Here is an 18,653-nt window from a genome sequence, read left to right as displayed (position 1 = left end):
GCTCCAAAGAGTGAAACTGGATATAACTTAATGTGGTTTTCCCTACAGATATTTATCAGTTTTCCTTCTGGGGCAAAGAAATGTGATGCTGACAAGCAGATTTCTAACACAGTTTGCACTCTAATTATTGCAACAAAAACAGAGTCATATATCTCTCAAATGACAGCTCTGCACTGTGCCTGCTTTCTCAGTGCCTTGGGGCACTTTTTTCCTTAACCTCCTCCGGTTTTCCACCTTCACCGTCCTCCCTCCCTCTCTCCCCCTATTAATTTGTCTTTCTTGCCAATTATAGACAACTCGTCTCCCTCTTTTAGCCGTGGAAAGAAAAGAAAGTACCCCCCCCCCTTAATTCTTGGATTTATTAACTCATAGTTCTCCTGAGCAATTCCTAACATTGTTTCCTCTGCTCTAGGCGCTATTTTGTAGAAGCTGCGCTAGCCTGGAGCAGTTTCATTCACTGGGAGGGGGAATGACGCCTTGTTACGGATGAATTTGAAGGCAGTAAAAACAACGAGTCGTCCTTGTGGCACCTTAGAGATTAACGAATTTATTTGGGCATAAGGTTTCGCGGGTCGGGGTGTGTTACAGCCCAGCCCCCTCCCCTTCGGGCAGGGGCGAGACTCCCCCTTTGCAGAGAGGGATGCTCGGGCAGGCTCTGTTAACACCCTAGAATCTGGCTGCTGGCCTTTCCCAGAGATTTTGCACCCTCCCCTGCTTCACGCCGTCCCTGCGCTTGCAGGACTCTGTTTCCCCTGCTGCCAATGGCACGGGGAAAGCAGCCTACCGGCTCCCCGCAGCTCCCCTTTGTTGGTAACCCTCCCTTTTGGGGGGATGGGGGGGGAGAGAGGCTCCGCTGCTTTTCCCGCGGCTTCCCTCTAAGCAACCTGTTGCAAGGAGGGGTGTTTCTGTGGTGTCGCCACTTGGATGATTGGCAAGCTTTGCTGGCCAATCCCCGCCGCCGACAGCGCTCCCTTGAGTACTTATTGGACAGCGTGGGGTAAATTGGGAGGGGGGCAGGGCAAGGTTTCGCAGCGTTCCCCTGTTCGCGGCGGGCTAGGGGGCGAGTTTATAACGCAGGGCTGCGGAGCGCGGTGCAGCGGCTCGGGCCCGGGGGCTGCCGGGCGGAGGGGAAGCGGCTGCAGGCAGGGGAAGGGGGCTTGGCTGCGCCGCGGGGGCCCTGCGCGTGCAGAGACGGGACTCGCTTGGCTTGTGCTCGGCAGACGGAGACCATGCAGGGCAGCCCCGCCACACGGACTCTGCTGCCCGCGCTGCTGCTGCTGCTGGCTGGCAGGGGCGGCGGGGTCCGGGCGCAGCAGCCGCTCCCGCCGGGCAGCCCCGCATTCTCCTACCCCTCGGTGCTGGGACCCCAGGAAGACGCCTCCATCGTGGTGGCGAACCGAGGGCTACGCGTCCCCTTCGGCCGCTCTGTCTGGCTGGACCCGCTGAGCGACCTGGTGCTGCAGGTGCAGCCGGGGGACCGCTGCCACCTGCGCGTCTTGGACGACGACCCACTGTGGCTGCGCCCGGGCCGCCTAATCCCGCAGCGCTTCCCTTGCGACTTCGCCCCCGGGGAGGTGACGTACTGGCACCTGGGATCCCGCAGCCCGTCCCGGGACCGGGTCCGCCTGCAGCTGCGCTACGACTCGCCCAGCCGCGCCGTGGTGCTGCCCCTGGCGCTGGAGGTGGAGGTGCTCTTCGCCCAGCTGGAGATCGTCACCCGCAACCTGCCCCTCACCGTGGAGAGCCTGCTGGGCACCAGCAACGCGTTGGACGGCCGCAGCCTGGAGTTCGCCTTCCAGCCGGGCAGCCAGCGCTGCAGGGTGGGCGCCCTGCCGGGGCTGGGCGGGCTGCCCCGCTACGGGGAGCTCCTCGGTCAGCCGGCTGCCCCGTGGCATCCGTCGGCGGCCGGCGCCCCCTCGCCTTCGGTCTGGTGGGAGTGCGAGGAGTTCCTGCGGCTGGGGCTGCGCTACCGGCACTCGGCGGCCGGCCGCTCCCCGAACCGAGACTCGCTGCCCCTGGTGGTGGAGCTGCGGGAGGCGGCGGGCGCCGGCGCGTTGCTGAAGCGGGAGCATTTCCAGGTGCTGGTGCGGATCCGGGCGGGCGCCGAGAACACGCCGCCCCGGCCCAGCTTCCTGGCCATGCTGATGATGGAGGTGGACCAGTTCGTGCTCACCGCCCTCACCCCTGACATGCTGGCAGCCGAGGACGCCGAGTCCTCCCCGGACCTGCTGCTCTTCAACATCACCTCCCCCTTTGGGCCAGGCCAGGGCCATGTGGTCAGCACCGACGACCGCAGCCTGCCCATCGCCTACTTCAGCCAGCGGGACGTGCGGGAGCTGAGGGTCGCCTACCAGCCGCCTGCAGAGGACTCTGCCAGGGAGCGGCTCTTCGAGCTGGAGCTGGAGGTGCTGGATCCCGAGGGCGCTGCCTCTGAGCCCTTCGCCTTCATGATCGTGGTGAAGCCCATGAACACGCTGGCACCCGTGGTCACCCGCAACACAGGCCTGGTGCTCTATGAGGGGCAGTCGCGGCCGCTCTCCAGCCCGGGCCCCAGCCCCAGCCTGCTCATCAGTGACGAGGATGACCTGGAGCAGGTGCGGATCAGTGTGCTGGCAGGGCTGCGGCACGGGCACCTGGCCCTGCTGGAGGAGCCCCAGGCCGGGGAGCCCCAGGTCCGCAAGCACTTCACGGTGGCCGAGCTGGCGGCTGGCCGTATCATTTACCAGCACGACGGCAGCGAATCCCCCCTCAATGACAACCTGGTGCTGCGGCTGGAGGATGGTGGTGCCCGGCACCATGTCGAGTTTCTCTTCCCCATCACCTTGGTGCCCACCGATGACCAGCCACCCCTGCTCAACGCCAACACGGGGATGTCTTTGGCCGAGGGTGACGTAGCCCCCATCCCTGCCCGTGCCCTCAGCGCCACCGACATCGACTCCGACGACGCTATGCTGCGCTTCGTGCTGGAGTCTGGCCCTGCTGCAGGGCAGCTGCTGCTCCGTCAGGCCCAGCCATCCCTGGGCTGGGATGGTGAGAATGGGGGCTCCCCCTGGAGGAGGGTGCTGGGCTTGCCTGGGGACCCACCAATGTACGAGAGGCTGGTGAGTGAATGGCTGCAGCAGGACATCGTGGAAGGGAGGCTCTTCTACAGGCACCTCGGGCCCCACAGCCCTGGCCCTAGGGTGGTGCTGGACCAGTTTGTCTTTAGGGTCCAGGATGACAACGACCCGCCCAACCGCTCTGGGCCCCAGAGCTTTATGGTCCGGGTGCACCCAGTGGACCGCCTGGCCCCGGTGCTTCATGGTGGCAGCAGCCTGCGTCTGGTGGTGGCTGAGCAGCAGGTGACCCCATTGCGGAGGAAGCACCTGCGCTACACAGATCAGGACTCTGGGGACCGGGAGATCCACTACACCATCACCCAGCCCCCCACTGACACAGACTCCAACCACCCTGGGGGGGCCAAAGGCACCCGCCTGGGATCCCTGGTGTTGACTGATGACCACTCAGTGGAGGTGATGCACTTCAGCCAGGCCCAGATCAACCACCACAAGATCTCCTACCGGCCCCCACAGCAGGAGCTGGGAGTGGCTCCCCGCCTGGCCCAGTTCCAGTACCGGGTGGAGGATGCAGCTGGTAATGCTGCCCAAGGCACCTTCACCATTTACCTGCAGCCCATAGACAACCAGCCCCCTGAGATCACCAACAGCGGCTTCACTGTGCATGAGGGGGCCAGGCATGTGCTGGGCCTGGCTGAGCTGGATGCTAGCGACACTGACACTGAGCCCACTCACCTCCAGTTCACCCTGACCCAGGGTCCCCAGCATGGACAGTTGCAGCTCTCTGGGCATAGTCTGGCCATGGGAGCAGCCTTTGGCTTGGAGGACATTAAACATGGTAGGGTGGTCTATGTGCACAGTGGTACTGAGTCTCACAGTGATGCCTGCAGCCTGGATGTGAGTGATGGGGTCCATGTGGTGCCCATCACACTGAAGGTGACTGTGCACCCTGTGGATGATGAGGTGCCCACCTTACGGCTGCCCCCAGGGACACTTGGCTCCTACTTGGACGTGCTGGAGAATGGTGCTGCTGAGATCACCACTAACGTCATCCAGGGCACAGATGAGGATACAGATGATCTGATGCTGACTTTCATTGTGGAGGACCCTCCCCAACATGGGGACATCCTGGTCCAGGGGGTGCCTGCAGAGAGGTTTTCCCAGAGAGACCTGCTGGATGGGGCTGTGGTATATGCTCACACGGGTGGTGAAATAGGGCTGCTGCCCAAAGAAGATACCTTTAACCTCACTTTGTCTGACCTGTCTGAAGAGTGGAGCATTGGGGGCAATGTTGTTCGTGGAGTTTCAGTGCTGGTGACAATCCTTCCTGTTGACAGTCAAGCCCCTGAGGTTTTTGTGGGGGAACACTTAATGGTAGTGGAGGGTGACAAAAGGGTCATTACACATGCCCACTTAAGGACTGAAGATGTGGATACACCTAGTGATGATATTCTGTGCACCATAGTTGCACAGCCAACCTCCGGTTATGTAGAGAACATCTCTCCAGCCCTAGGATCTGAAAAATCCAGAGCAGGTACAGCTATAAGTGCCTTTACTTTGAAAGACGTCAGGCAAGGGCACATTTATTACGTTCAAAGCATCCATAAGGGTGTGGAGCCTGTTGAAGACAGGTTCACTTTCCGCTGCTCTGATGGCATTAACTTTTCTGAAAGGCACTTCTTCCCTATTGTCATTATCCCAACCAATGACGAAGAACCTGAAATCTTTATGCGAGAGTTTGTAGTGATGGAAGGAATGAGCCTGGTTATCGATACTCCTATCCTCAATGCAGCAGATGGGGACATCCCTGCTGATGAACTGACCTTCACTATCACTAAGTTTCCCATGCATGGCCACATTGTGAACCAGCTGATCAATGGGACAGTCTTGGTGGAGAGCTTCACCCTGGCTCAGATAACTGAGAGCTCCAGCATTATCTATGAACATGATGACTCTGAAACAAAGGAAGACAGCTTTGAGGTGAAACTCACAGATGGTAAACATGCTGTAGAGAAAACTGTGCTAATCATGGTTATTGCTGTAGATGATGAGACACCCAGAATGACCATCAATGATGGGCTGGAAGTTGAAATAGGGGAGACTAAAATCATCCACAACAGAATACTGAAGGCTACTGATCTAGATTCTGAAGACAAAACCTTGACTTACATTATAAGGTATGGTCCAGGACAAGGCCTCTTACAAAGAATAAAGCTTTCAGGTGGGGTTGAGAATATCACACTGGGAATGAACTTTACCCAAGATGAAGTGGACAGAAACTTAATTCAGTACATGCATTTTGGCCAAGAAGGTATGCGGGATCTTATCAAATTTGATGTGACAGATGGGATAAATCCTCTCATTGACCGATATTTTTATGTGACCATAGGTAGCATTGATATTGTCTTCCCAGATGTGATCAGCAAAGGGGTATCCTTGAAGGAAGGGGGAAAAGTTACACTTACCACTGATTTACTGAGCACCAGTGACTTGAATAGCCCAGATGAAAACTTGGTTTTCAGTATTACCCGGGCACCTGTTCGTGGCCATCTTGAATGTACGGATCAGTCTGGGGTGCCCATCAAAACCTTCACTCAGCTCCAGTTAGCAGGCAATAAAGTCTACTACGTTCACACTTCAGAAGATGAGGTGAAAATGGACAGCTTTGAGTTTGAAGTGACTGATGGTTATAACCCAGTATTTCGTACTTTCCGAATTTCTATTAGTGATGTGGATAATAAAAAGCCAGTGGTCACAATCCATAACCTGCTGGTGAGTGAAAGTGAAAATAAACTGATAACCCCCTTTGAACTGACAGTGGAAGACCAAGACACCCCTGATATGTTGCTTAAATTTATTATCACCCAAGTGCCAGTTCATGGTCAGCTCATGTTCAATAACACCAAGCCAGTTACATCCTTTACCAAACAAGATCTGAATGAAAATCTTATAAGCTACAAGCATGATGGCACAAAGTCAGCTGAAGACAGCTTCTCTTTCACTGTTACAGATGGGACACATACTGATTTCTATGTCTTCCCTGACACTGTGTTTGAAACAAGGAAACCCCAAACAATGAACATTCGGATAATGGCTGTGGACAATAGTGTACCCCAAATTGTAGTAAATAAGGGTGCCCCTTCTCTCCGTGTTTTGGCCACTGGCCACTTGGGTTTTATGATTACCAACAAAGTATTCAAAGTGGAAGACAGGGACAGCTTGCACGTTACCCTCAAGATCAGGATCACAGAGGCTCCTCACCATGGCTTCCTGATCCACCTGGGAAAAGGCAACCATAGTATCACTCAGTTCACACAAGGTATTTCCATGTCTGGTACTCTGTCTTTAGAGCATTGGAAACATGCATGCAGGAATGAAGCATACTTAATTCTGAAATAATTGATCCCAGAAAGAGCTTGTTTACAGCATTAAGGGCCTGATTCTTTTTTTTTTTTTTTAAATGTATATTTGTGGTAGTGTCCAGGCTTCAGCAGAGAACAGCTACGAGTTGTGCTCGGTACTGTACAAACCGAATGAGAGAGACCGGGTGGGTGAGGTAATATCCCACGATATTAGAGAGGCAATGTAGGTGAGGTAATATTTTTTTGTTGGACCAACTTCTGTTCGTGAAAGCGACAGGCTTTCAAGCTACACGGCTGAAGAGCTCTGTGTAGCTCGAAAGCTTGTCTCTTTCACTAATAGACATTGGCTCAAAAAAAGATATTGCCTCACCTGCCTTGTCTCTCTAATATCGAGGGGCCAGCCCGGCTACAACAACACTGCAGACAAAAACAGAATAAGACAGTCCTTGCCCTGAAGATTTTACAATTTAATTCTGCATCCTGTATTCATGTTGAGTATCAGTTACTGAAGGGCTTAGTCTAGCTACTCAACATGAGTACAGGTTACAGGATTGGTCCATAAAACATTAGACACTCTCAACTGTTTTCCTTAGAAAATAATAATAGTTGACTGCTCCATTAGTAACTATCCTAGCATATTTAAGGTTCTTGTCATGTACTGCCTGGGTGCACTTTACATAGTTTAAAATTATCCCTAAGCCCAGGGAGCAAATATCTCATGACTGCCGTACTGCCTTAATTGCACAAACTTTAAATCACAAAGTCTCTGTGGTAAAATAAGAGGTAATGTAAATATTTTAAATTATGTTGATGCTTGCTACTTAGTTTTTTTTAAACTGTACTAGGTGGCATAGTTAGGATGGAAACCACATATGTTATATGCACTGAAATAAAGCCTTAAAACAAGGCTGTGTAATAACCTCCTTGAGTCAGAAAGGGTGTATTATCTATCCACTGGGGAGCTTTCAGTATTATGTTATTAGTTAATAGCTGGCTGAGTAAAAGTGAAATGGTGCTTCATGGAGCCTTAGTTGTAGTGAGTTTGTTTGCTCGAGATGCAAATCCAGCGAACAGACCCCACAAACCTTACCATTCAGTCAAAATATGTATCCCAAGAGTTGCAGTGATAGGCAAACCTTTAATAAAAAAAAAAAAAAAAAAAAAAAAAGCCCCAAATCATTGCAATATGGCAGGAAATTCAAGCTCCCTAAACTGTGGGAACCAACACAGCTGATGTATAAAGAAACATTCCTAATGATGTTGTGTTAGGACCTTTTGAAGTGGTGAGTATCAGGGAGAAGTACAGAGGAATAGGGAGTGTGCACTCCTGAGTGGAAATATTCATTTTTAAGGGCCTTGTCTTACATTTGAAATAGACTGGGTCATGTGTATTCCTTGGAGCAAACCACAATACAGCATTCCAGATAAGCAAAGAGGCTCATTTGTGAGAATACTGACAGCTTGTTACTGCCTGCCACTTGGTCGGCCCACCCACCTTGTTTAACAGATGTGCAGCCCTCTGGCTGCTACATCCTGCATAGCAGAAGAATGGACCATGTTGGAGGAAGAGATGGGATGTGTAAGAGGCCAAGCAGTGAAACTCTGCATGCTGTACTCAGCAACATGTAGAATCCTGGTGCCATATAAATGATTAATTACCTAATCCTAATTCAGACATTTGCAACGATTGGAGTTACTTCCCTCCACATTTCCCCGCAGTACACCCATACTACGGTGTGTCTGCACCTGGGCTTTTCTGCCAAAAATTTTCCACTGTTGCTATCAGCTGCTGTTTCCAACAGCAGTGCTGATGGTGGTAGTGCTAGTGTAGTTAAGGCTTCAATCAGGCACCAGTGTTTTTAAGTGTACTGTGACTGTCTCTGCTCAGAGCAGGTTTATATAACATATTTATTAAAATGCCAGTGGCCTCCAGCACCTTGTCTGCAGTAGTCTACCACTGGTGGTAGGAGAAGAAGGAAAAAAAAAAAGCCTAGGACAGACTAGGTCATTTAGGCATGTAGAACAGTCCTAGCAAGGAGAAGCATGTGCTTCCAAGAGGAGGGAGGCAAACCTGGCAGGTACCTTCAGGTGAAGGAGTAAAGAACAGGGGAGCAGGATGTATGGGTTGGGGAAGGTAGCAGTTTTGGGGAGAAAAGGAGCAGTCCTCCACCAGGGCAGTGGAAGAAACTCTAGGCAGGGGAGGAACTCCTGGTTAGGGGCAGCAGTCTTGCAAAATTGGAAGGTCCTAGTCAAGGGCAGGTACAGCCCCCCCACCCCCCCCAAGTGAAGAAGGGTGACATCAGCCCTGCTGGGAAGAGGGAAAGGGAAAAAGGCTCCACTTACAGGAAGCTGCAGGAGTATTAGTAGGGCAAACCTGGAGGTGGAAGCTGTGGATGAAAGATCATTTGCCCCAGATCCCCTCTTCACCATATCTCTTACTGGGTGTATGGAGAGGGTTATCAGTGCTGGGAGCTACAACTTCTTGGCTAGGCTTAGAAAGTTTAAGTTTCAGCAGGTAGTGAGAGACGCTTACTCAGTCCTGTAGATTGAGGAGCCTGTACAGAATTCTGGGCCCAATTCGCTGAGGCCCTGCACCTTGTGTACCCATTACACTGGCCTGAAGCATGTAAAACATTACCAGATCCAGAATGGGTAGCCTTTTACACCCTGTTCACTCACTGGTATAAATGATTACACAACATGCAAGGCAACAGCCTTTCTTCTTGTTGGACCTTTCCCATCTTTGGGGACCACTGTGAGTACAGTCCCCCCCTCCTTTTTTTTTTTTTTTTTTTTTTTTGGACTGTCAAGAGTCAATTTTGACGGTGGGAGTTTCCTGTTACTGACTCCATGAGTCTCCTACTGCCATCTATCTATTTCTTTTTGTATCTTATATCTTTTCCCTTTTTAAGGGCCCCATCCTGCAACATACAGAGAACCTCCTATGAGGAGCTGAATGCCCTCATCGTTCATGAATGTCACTGGGTGCTGATAAAGCTCAGCCTCTTACAGGAGGTATGCAGCAGTTGGAAGGCTCTGGTCCTAACCCCTCTCCCTTACTCTCTCTCTCCCCCCCCCCCCTCAAAAAGGGCCATTTTATTGCCATGAGTCCTAGCCTTAGAGCTTTAACTACTGGATGGTGAACCAAGCATGGGGGAAGACGCTTCTGCCCACGTTGTTTTCCCATCCCTAAGATGGTGCCTCCATAACTGTATTAATGAACAGACTAATTTCATAGAAAGAGAGAACTCCTCTGATTTGAGATCCACTGTGCTTTAGCAGCAACTGCCCCAGTGGGGAAAAATGTTAGCCACACAATAACTTTTTGTTTACTATTTGGGAAGGCCACTTTTTCCATAGCTGCTAATATTTTACCAAATACTGAAAAGAAAATCACCCAAATATGTCAGATAAACCACAAACTCCAATTGAAAATTCCAGAGCAGTAATTGGACATACCACATAGTAGAGGAGTTTGCACTGACAGTTGATGATCCGGTTCAGGTTTTGTCCCTGCAGTATATCTTCCTTTGCTCAGATACAGAATATGGGTTGGTTTGGGTTACTAATGGAAGTTAGATATTTTTTGTTAGGTTTACATTAGGTAGCATCTTGCTCACATGAGTAGACAGTGGACTTAATTGGGATACAGTGGGGTGCTGGTCCATGTCTGGGGCCCCTACGCACTAAAATAATACAAATATTAATTACTCGCATGGGTAAATTACAAGTTAGCAGAGTTGAGCCCCAGGGTAATAAGTTCCAAGATTTTGCAAGCATACAGGATTGCTTCTTGCTCTTGCTTCCTCCATATGCTTATAAATATTAATGTCGTATAAAGAAGAAAAAAGGACAGCAAGATAGAAGGATCAAATGTTCCCCAAACAGGCCCAACTATTAAGTAACATTTGAAAATGTATAATAAAACTATTTTCTATTACTCAAGTTGTTTCAACTTCAAAGCATTACATTCTGATGCTTTATTTATTTATTTTTTCTTTTCTCCATTTACTTTCACATAGCTTGCCTTAGGCTTGCAAGGATTTTAAAGGTGGAGAATGTACGACAACAAAAATCCCTCCCTAGCCAGTAATTTCAAACTCTCTCTTAGTTCTACTGAGGACAAAAATATTTACTAAGAAAATTGCTTATGCATAATCGCACAGCACTCATCTCTGCAAGTTAGGGCTGGAATTTGTTCATAGAAGATATTTATTAAGATTAGATAATTGACTATGAACAGGGGAACTCTATTAATGAACTGCCAAGTCTTTTCCATTAAGGAGAATAAAATGTATGTAGCTTTTAATTAGCTACTGTTTTTCAGTGTTTTGAACATGCATACTGCTATATAAGTGCTAAGTGTTATTTTGGGGCCTACTCAATCCAATTTGGTTAGCTTTGATTATTAAGGGCAAGAGTATGACCTGCAGCTCTATGAGTATGCCAGTGAGTGAAAGCAAAAGAAGCCCATTTTACAATTGTATACAAAAATAGGGCACAATCCTCTGGGACACATGGTATCCCAAAGGGGCCAGTGAGGAGGGCTGATCCGTTGCCTGGTCTCTAACTAATACACCTGCCAACGGATCTGGCCCTGTGCATGGGATTTAGTGAATGTGCTGCAATCAAGATTCTTCATCAAAATTCCTCCCTGAACTCCCCCTGGGGTGGGGTGGCTGCACACCTTCCCCTGTTGAGGCAAGTGCTTTGGAAGACATTCTCTCTCTCTCAAAAAAAATAAAATAAAAGTACATTATTGGGGAAAAAACTCATGACAATCAAATGAGTTTGGCATAATTTTAACTGGGAAATCAAATTTCTAATCTTGTGTGGCTAACAGATTTATGTAATCCTGGCCAAAGACAAAGCTATAGGATTGCAGATCAGGCCACAATTCCAGTAATTGTTCAGCAATAGTTTAGCTGAGTTTGCAGTCACAAAGGACTGCATTACTGCTTGCAACTAAGAAAGTGCTAGTGTAATTAAATGAGCTATGGAAGGACAATGTAGGTTAGCTCAAATAACGCTAATATGTGTTTAACAAACACAAAGAAAGACATCCATATAGGATACTTTATCTAAATATAAAATTTTGGTAGATGTTATTGTTTTAGGAGCTGATCCTGCAAATCCTTACTTGAGTGCTTGGCTTTATGCATGTTAGTTCGATTGACTTTAATAGGACTACTTGTATGTGTAAAGTTAAGCACTTGTGTAAGTGTTTGTTCGCAGGATCAGAGTTTTAATTTTTTGCCACATTGACATGAAGATATTCACTTGCAACCTCTTTATTACTCCAGGAGTTCTTTGTTTAAAAGAAAGTAAAAAATATGTACTAAAGATAATTATTTAACATAAGATACATGTCTGGTTTTTGAACTATTATGCAGAGGGACACACAACCTCTAACAAAAATGCTTTTGACATGTTTTTACCAACCAATACACATGTCCTGACTTGTGGGGAGAATCTGTATGATACTTGAGTTCCACTTAAATGCTATTACTTTCTAAAGTTTTGTCTAAAATTGTTCATGATATGATGCCCTATATGGTTGGGAGAAACAAAGGATTTCTCTTTCAAAGTAAGTGACAAGGACAAGTTTGTATTTACTAAAGAATTCATGTCACCACATAAAGAAACTAGAAAACCCATATTAACAAATAACTGTTTTGCCTTTTGCTTTTTTCTCTTCTATTTATTTTGCTGCAACTGATGCTCCAACATCTATTAAACTAAATAAGTTGAATTCTCTCTTACTTCATTTAACTGAATTTGTCTAGGTTTTTCAGTGCATCACTAGTGTCTGAGTACCTCTGTTTGTGATGGCTCAGTTATAAAGATTGTAAGCCATATTCGGTAGAGTAGATGATCTGTAGGAAGGATGGTTTAGTGACAAGGGCACTGAACTGGGATTCAAAGGACTTGGTTGGTTTCACTTCAGTTTGGTATTGTATAAGTAAGGGCAGAATTTGGCTTCATGGTTCCTGTTTGACATCAAACACATTGCATACAGGCATGTTTGAATTCAGTGCAATAATTAAAATGAAAAAAGCAAGTTTTACCAGAAATAAATAAGGAAAGACACGAAATAATGCAATTAAAATATAGCATAGAATAATTCCTAGTTTTATTTTAAAGTTTTTATAGTTTAATAAAAGCTTGTTCTAAGAGTAAATTCAGAGGATGGATTTGAAAGAGGTAGGCAAGTAACATGAGTTCTAGCATCAGTAACCTTGTTGTTACTGACATTCCTATATTGTGCACTTTTAGGTCACAATAATCTATCTTGGCTCCTTCATTCTCTTTTAGTCTATGAAGTGCACCTCCTTGCAACAGCATTCATTAGTGGTGGTAAGCCATGGCAATAGGTTTCCTTTGAGTGTCAAGATTTTCCCTAGTTGTATAACCAGCAAGATTGATCCCTTTTCTCCTTTTTTATTGTCTAAATTGTTGCTGGACAGCTTATTGATCCAGAAAACCAGTGTTATACAGTGGTCTGAATGACCGGGCCGGCTCCAGGCACCAGCCGAGCAAGCTGGTGCTTGGGGTGGCAGATTGAACGAGGCGGCATTCCGCCCAGTCCTAGGGCGGCACGGCCGCTTTTTTTGTTGTTGTTGTTCTGCTCCGGCCGCCCTGTAGGGGGTGGCGGTGCAGAGGATGGGAGCGCCCTGCAGCAAGCCCGGCAGGGCAGTCCTTGTCCTTCCCTCCCCGCCGACCTGAGTGGAGCCCTCCCTGCAGGCAGCAGGCGGCGTGGTGGGAGGGGCTGCATGGCAGCGCCCCGCTGTAGCCCTGACCGCCCCCCTTCTCTCTCTCTCCCACCCGCTCCCTCCCCCTCTCTCTCCCCCCTGCTAGCTGGTGCCCCTGCACCCGTACTCCAGCGCACAGATCACTGTTTTTTTTTTTTTTTTGCTTTGCTGTTCTGGCCGCCCCGTTTTTTTTTTTTGCTTGGGGTGGCCAAAAAGCCAGAGCCGGCCCTGCTGAATGATCATGCTTGACACACCTCATGTAACTGTAGAGGGCACTAATTCTGTAAGTTAGCATATGTTTCAGAATGAGTGGCACTGGCAAGGCACTCAGGACCAGTTCTGCAACCTTTATCTGTGTTGAGTAGAACCATATTCTAGACTACTTACAGAGTGAGGTACTAGTCAGCATAAGTAACAGTAGCAGAATCAGGCCCTTAGTGATGATTTCAGCTGAACAAAGTGCTACACAAAAACAAAACACCCCCCGTCCCGCATGTAAAACCCTCACCATTGACCATACCTTCTTACCAGCACTCATAACACACATGTATGCATATTTTCTCCGGGTTCTGTTTATCAAATATATATAAATAGGAAAAAACAGTGAACTTTGTTTTGTAAAACATGCAGTCCATTAATACTGAAATCCTCTGACTCTAACAGTATGTCTAGTGTAAGCCTAGGCTTCTGTTTGAACTCAGACTCAACCCCCCTTCCATGTACACATAAATCATGCTAACACAGGGCTCAGACCCAGGGTCCTAGAACCCCACGGGGCTGGAGGGTCCAAGCCTGAGTCAAGCCAGGACCTATTGTTCAAACCGTATTGCTTTGCAGTGTAGACATGGCCGCACTGGACTCGTGCTCTGGGAGTCTGCCAAAAGTATCCCACAATCCCCTGGGCTGATTTTCTTTGTCTTCTGGACAGTAAAGTTTGGTGGACAGTCAAGTTTTCCCACAGAGCCCCACAAGTAAAGGGCAAGAATTGGCCAAATTTTGGGAGGGTACTAGGAAATCTGGGATGTGGGTGGTTGGACTCGGGTCTAGACAATGCATTGTAGACTCTGGAGCCCCAGATTGGGACCCAAGGTTCAACAATTCCTAGCCTGGGGTTAAAAATTAGTGTAGATGCTCAAGCCCTATGTTAACAAACCCGGTGTCTCCTCAGTCTGGATTAACATTGCAGTTTAGACATAACCTAATAGTGAAGTCAGACCTCTGATGAACAAATTAATGATAATTGTTAAGTGTTCCTATTCAAACTGTTTCTGTTTACATTTAAGTTAAAATGTGTTTGTCTTGACATTTTCCAGCTGATATTGATGACATGAAGATATGCTATGTTTTAAGAGAAGGTGAAAATGCCACAAGTGACCTTTTCCATTTTACTGTTGAAGATGGTGGTAAGTATTCAACTTCTAAAACAGCTTTCTGTGGGTTGAACTACCTTGTGCAGATGTTTAGGTTAATTACAGGAAGCTTGTGTAAGTTGTTACTTCACCAGCTTCTGTGCTTTTCAGTACTGTGGACTATTATTATTGTGGCTACAAAAAGTTGTTTTGAAGGAATGGTAACTATATTCAATGTGAAAATACTTATACTACTATGGTAAAAGGATGAAATCCTCAAATCCCACATAAAGCTCAAGTTATGGGGCTTTATGCAGTTTTCCTGCGTATCCCCAACCCAGACTCATAGTTGCAGCATAATATCTCTGCAATTACTGCACTGTCTTGTGAGCGGCAGTAATGGCTGCTGTACCTTAGAAGCCCCATGTTGCGGTTCCTGACCACGAGGCCCAATACCTCTCTGCGCACTCCCCATCAGTACCCAGCCCAAGCCGGGGAAGCTAATGATTCAACCAGCGAACCAAATTTGGTGATGAATCCTGGTCACGTGCCACCTGAAGCACGTTGCGCATATGCTAAGAAGAATATTAGGAGCCATCGTGGACCTAATCCTTTCAGCACACAGGTCGTGTGGAGTCCCCGTTCTGCGTATCCTTTCTGTCAAATCCATTGGGGTTTGGTCACATGCAAGGCCTTACTCAGGGTGATTAGTAACAGATGAATTTCAATAATTGAGACTTTGGAGGCAGGGGGAAAATGTTTCTATTTGAAATATATCTAACAGTTGCTTTTCAGCAAAAATGATTTACCAGAACAAAACAAATATTGATACAAGATTTTAGAAACAATATGTGTGAACATGGCTAACTTTTTATCAGAGAGTTACATTTTAAGAAACGACCAGAGATCTTTCTAGGTGTAGATGTCCCTATGGCTTGGTAGGTGATTTCTAAGTTAGGATGCTTTAGTATATTTTTCAATAAATTAAATTGCTTTATGTCTAAGCAACAGTGAGTTTTAATTAGTTTAATTTAACACTAAAATCTCTTTTCAAAAACAAAGCTATTTTGAGCTGGATTGTGATCAGCCCTTGTGTGTCCCCCCCACACACACACACACTCAAAGACAAGAAGCACCGTCCATCTAACAACCAATTGCAATAGCAGTCTCTGTGAGCAGAAACTGCTCAGCTCACCCTCTCCCTAGTTAGCAAATTGCCCCAAAGGAGGTTGGCAATAGCCCTGAGCCCATCCTCGCTGGCCTGTGGAGTGGGGCAATGCACTGGGAGTGGGGCGCTCTACGCCATCCTTCTGGATGGCACAGAGTGTACCCCCTCCTGTGTGCCAGGGATCTGTCTAAGAGATGATGTCTCCTGAGGCACAAATCAGGCTCTTGGAATTAGAGGCCATTTTTCAAAATGTGATTGCTAATCTGTACTGGCCCATTGACACCAAGCTGAATTAATTATTTGTGGCATCCAGGCTTATTTTCCCAAAATATCTTAATTAAACCAGTACCTAGATCAGGGAAATGAAAGGGTAAGTACACATATGTGTATGAAACACTGTGTGAAATATTTTGCATGCAATGCCATAGTATTGTTATGGCAAGAGTCACCAAATGTCGTTACACGGAATCTCCCAAGTTCTTTTTCTTAATGTGTGAGCTCCAGTGTTAGGAAGACTAGCAGTATGGTGGTATTAGTTTTGTTATGGAAGGCTCTGAGTAGAGGGAACTATGTGAGCAGCTGGAGAGAGTTTGTTTTCCTCTTACTTAATTGGCCTCTCAGAGTTGGTAAGACAACTCCCACCTGTTCATGCTCTCTGTATGTGTGTATATATATCTCCTCAATATTTATTCCACTCTATATGCATCCGAAGAAGTGGGCTGTAGCCCATGAACGCTTATGCTCTAATAAATTTGTTAGTTTCTAAGGTGCCACAAGTGCTCCTTTTCTTTGCCTTGGTCTGTGATTAGAGTCAATTCTTGAAACAAATTTGCTCCCTAGGACATGGGCAAGGCTTCCTGATGGCCAGATTGGCCTCTGTAGTGTTTGGCCACTTCTGTTGGTGTATATGTGTAGCTAAAACAAGGTACACATAGCATACACCCAGACTCCGTGTCACTGATTTTTCTTTTACTGGGAAGCTAGCTTGCCAAAGTCCTGGACATCTGCTGCCACTTGGCAGAGGGGCAGCAGTATTTATTGTGTCCAATTGTAACCTGTAATAGTATGAGATTTTTTTCATAATAAGAAAAGGAATCATTCTACTTCAAAGCTGATTGTTGATTTTCTAACCCTTTGGGTATTTTCAACAGAGCTCTACCAGATACATTATCATGTTGCACATACCTTACCTAGGTGGTAAGGTAACACTAACATTAATGTTGTAGTCTTTATTTAAACCATGGAAAACATTGAGTTGTATTGTATTTCAACATATTTTGTGAGAAATGGTTGGCTAAAGAACTTGGAAGGGATGAAATTTGGGACTGAGACACTAATAGTTTTCTTTGTTTGGAATAATAACTAAATTATACTAGCAGGCTCTTCAGGATCTATAATTTCATGTGAGAAAAAAGCAGAAACTTGCCTTTCTAAATTTCACTCTTCCTCAAAAAGACATCAAAGCCTCTGTTGCGCAGGTCACGTAGGTTTTTTGGCCGAATGTCAGTGATGCAGAGACATTTGTTTCTATGTTCTTGATGCAAAGCCAGCTATTTCTGAGAGAATAAACACAACATTAAGGAGTGAAAGATTCAGTACAGAATACCCAAACCCACAATAGAATTATATATGACATGCTTCAATTTTCTCCTGTCTTGATTTGTCTCCTGAATTAGCATTGCTTTTTGAAATCTTGCAGTAGTAAACAAGGTTGTGATGTCTACTGTACATTACCTAAAGGTGTAAAATAAGTAATTCACTCTTTCTGTGGGAACCCTTAACTCTGGTTGAGTTGAACCATAGTGAAATCAGTCAGAATATGACTTGATCAAAGAATGAATGTTTGTTGAAATTACTCCATAAATATTATTTTAGGTAAGTCAAAAGCTGTATTGAACAAACACTTTCAAAAGTGATATTCTACTAAAGGTGGAGCAGAGTTGTGCTTACTATGTTTGGGAATTCTTTGGAGCAGTCTTTTAAGACAGCAAGTTGCTTTATAAGGATGGTTTCTTGGACAAATTTCACTATTCTTAGAACAGGAAATAACTACTATCTCAGATATTATGTGGTAACTGTATTGAGATTTTAATGGTGGTAACTCCACGTCTTCCGATTTACTGTTCTGTCCTGTATTGGGATCTGCTGGTACATACCCCTATGCCTGTGTGAAGTCCCATTGACATTAATATGGGTCCACATTGGTGCTGGGGAGCCATGCTTGCTGAGCCTGGTGCAGAAACTGGGCTTTGATTATGTATGGGTGGCACAAGAGCCACACTTACTTTTTTCTTTTAATCATGCACACTGTAGTGATAGGTTGAAAAAAGAAAAAAAAAGTTGGAAAAATCCTCCTTTTCATATGAGCAAACCTTTAAATGTAGTGAATTTTGAATCTTAACTGCCTGGAATCCTTTGTCATGTTAATATTAACAACAAAGGAACCAATATTACCAGAAAGCAGGAAAGAACACAGGAGGCAGAAGTGGCAATGTTAGGAAGAAATGGAAATCCAGGGTGATGGCTGAACTCCTGGACTTTACCCATGTTGTTGTGAGTACATGTTTATGGGATGTACAGTCACAAGCTCTTCAGAGCCTCCTGTAGTACATAAGTATATTTATTGGCTTGAGTATGGAGATTCAACCTTAACTCAAAATGTCTGAGCCTTTAATTGGTTTAAGACAGACTCTTTGTGTAGTTTATACATAGTATAATAGATTTATGATAGGCTTTAATAAGTATGGCAACTTTACAGTGTTAAAGAAGTCAAGTCAGCTTGATACATGGTGCCTTCTGTATATGTGTAGAGTTAGCATTTCAACTGTGCAAAATGGCACTAATCCATTTGGAATGAAAGTTAATGCACAAATTTGTTTCAGTGCATTGAAACCCTGTTCCTCTCGCAGAAAATTCCACACCGTATCCCCTTATCCACTATGTGAAGCATTCTTGCTTCATAGATG

At 46.4% G+C, this 18,653-nt stretch overlaps 1 protein-coding gene across 2 annotated transcripts in view; it reads left to right on the top strand.

Annotated features, from left to right (window-relative positions):
- Positions 1-649: 649 nt before the first annotated feature.
- Positions 650-18,653, top strand: part of FREM2 (FRAS1 related extracellular matrix 2) — a 213,431-nt gene continuing 195,427 nt past the window's right edge. For both annotated transcript variants that reach the window (XM_054015236.1, XM_054015237.1), the window contains exons 1-2: positions 650-6,375; positions 14,484-14,573. In XM_054015236.1, coding sequence (XP_053871211.1) covers positions 1,230-6,375; positions 14,484-14,573 — 5,236 coding nt within the window. In that variant the 5' untranslated portion in view covers positions 650-1,229. The remainder of the gene's footprint in view (positions 6,376-14,483; positions 14,574-18,653) is intronic.

Source organism: Malaclemys terrapin, chromosome 1 (genome assembly GCF_027887155.1).
Source record: "Malaclemys terrapin pileata isolate rMalTer1 chromosome 1, rMalTer1.hap1, whole genome shotgun sequence".
In the NCBI taxonomy this organism is placed as follows: Eukaryota; Metazoa; Chordata; order Testudines; family Emydidae; genus Malaclemys; species Malaclemys terrapin.
This window is presented reverse-complemented; position numbering and strand designations above follow the sequence as displayed.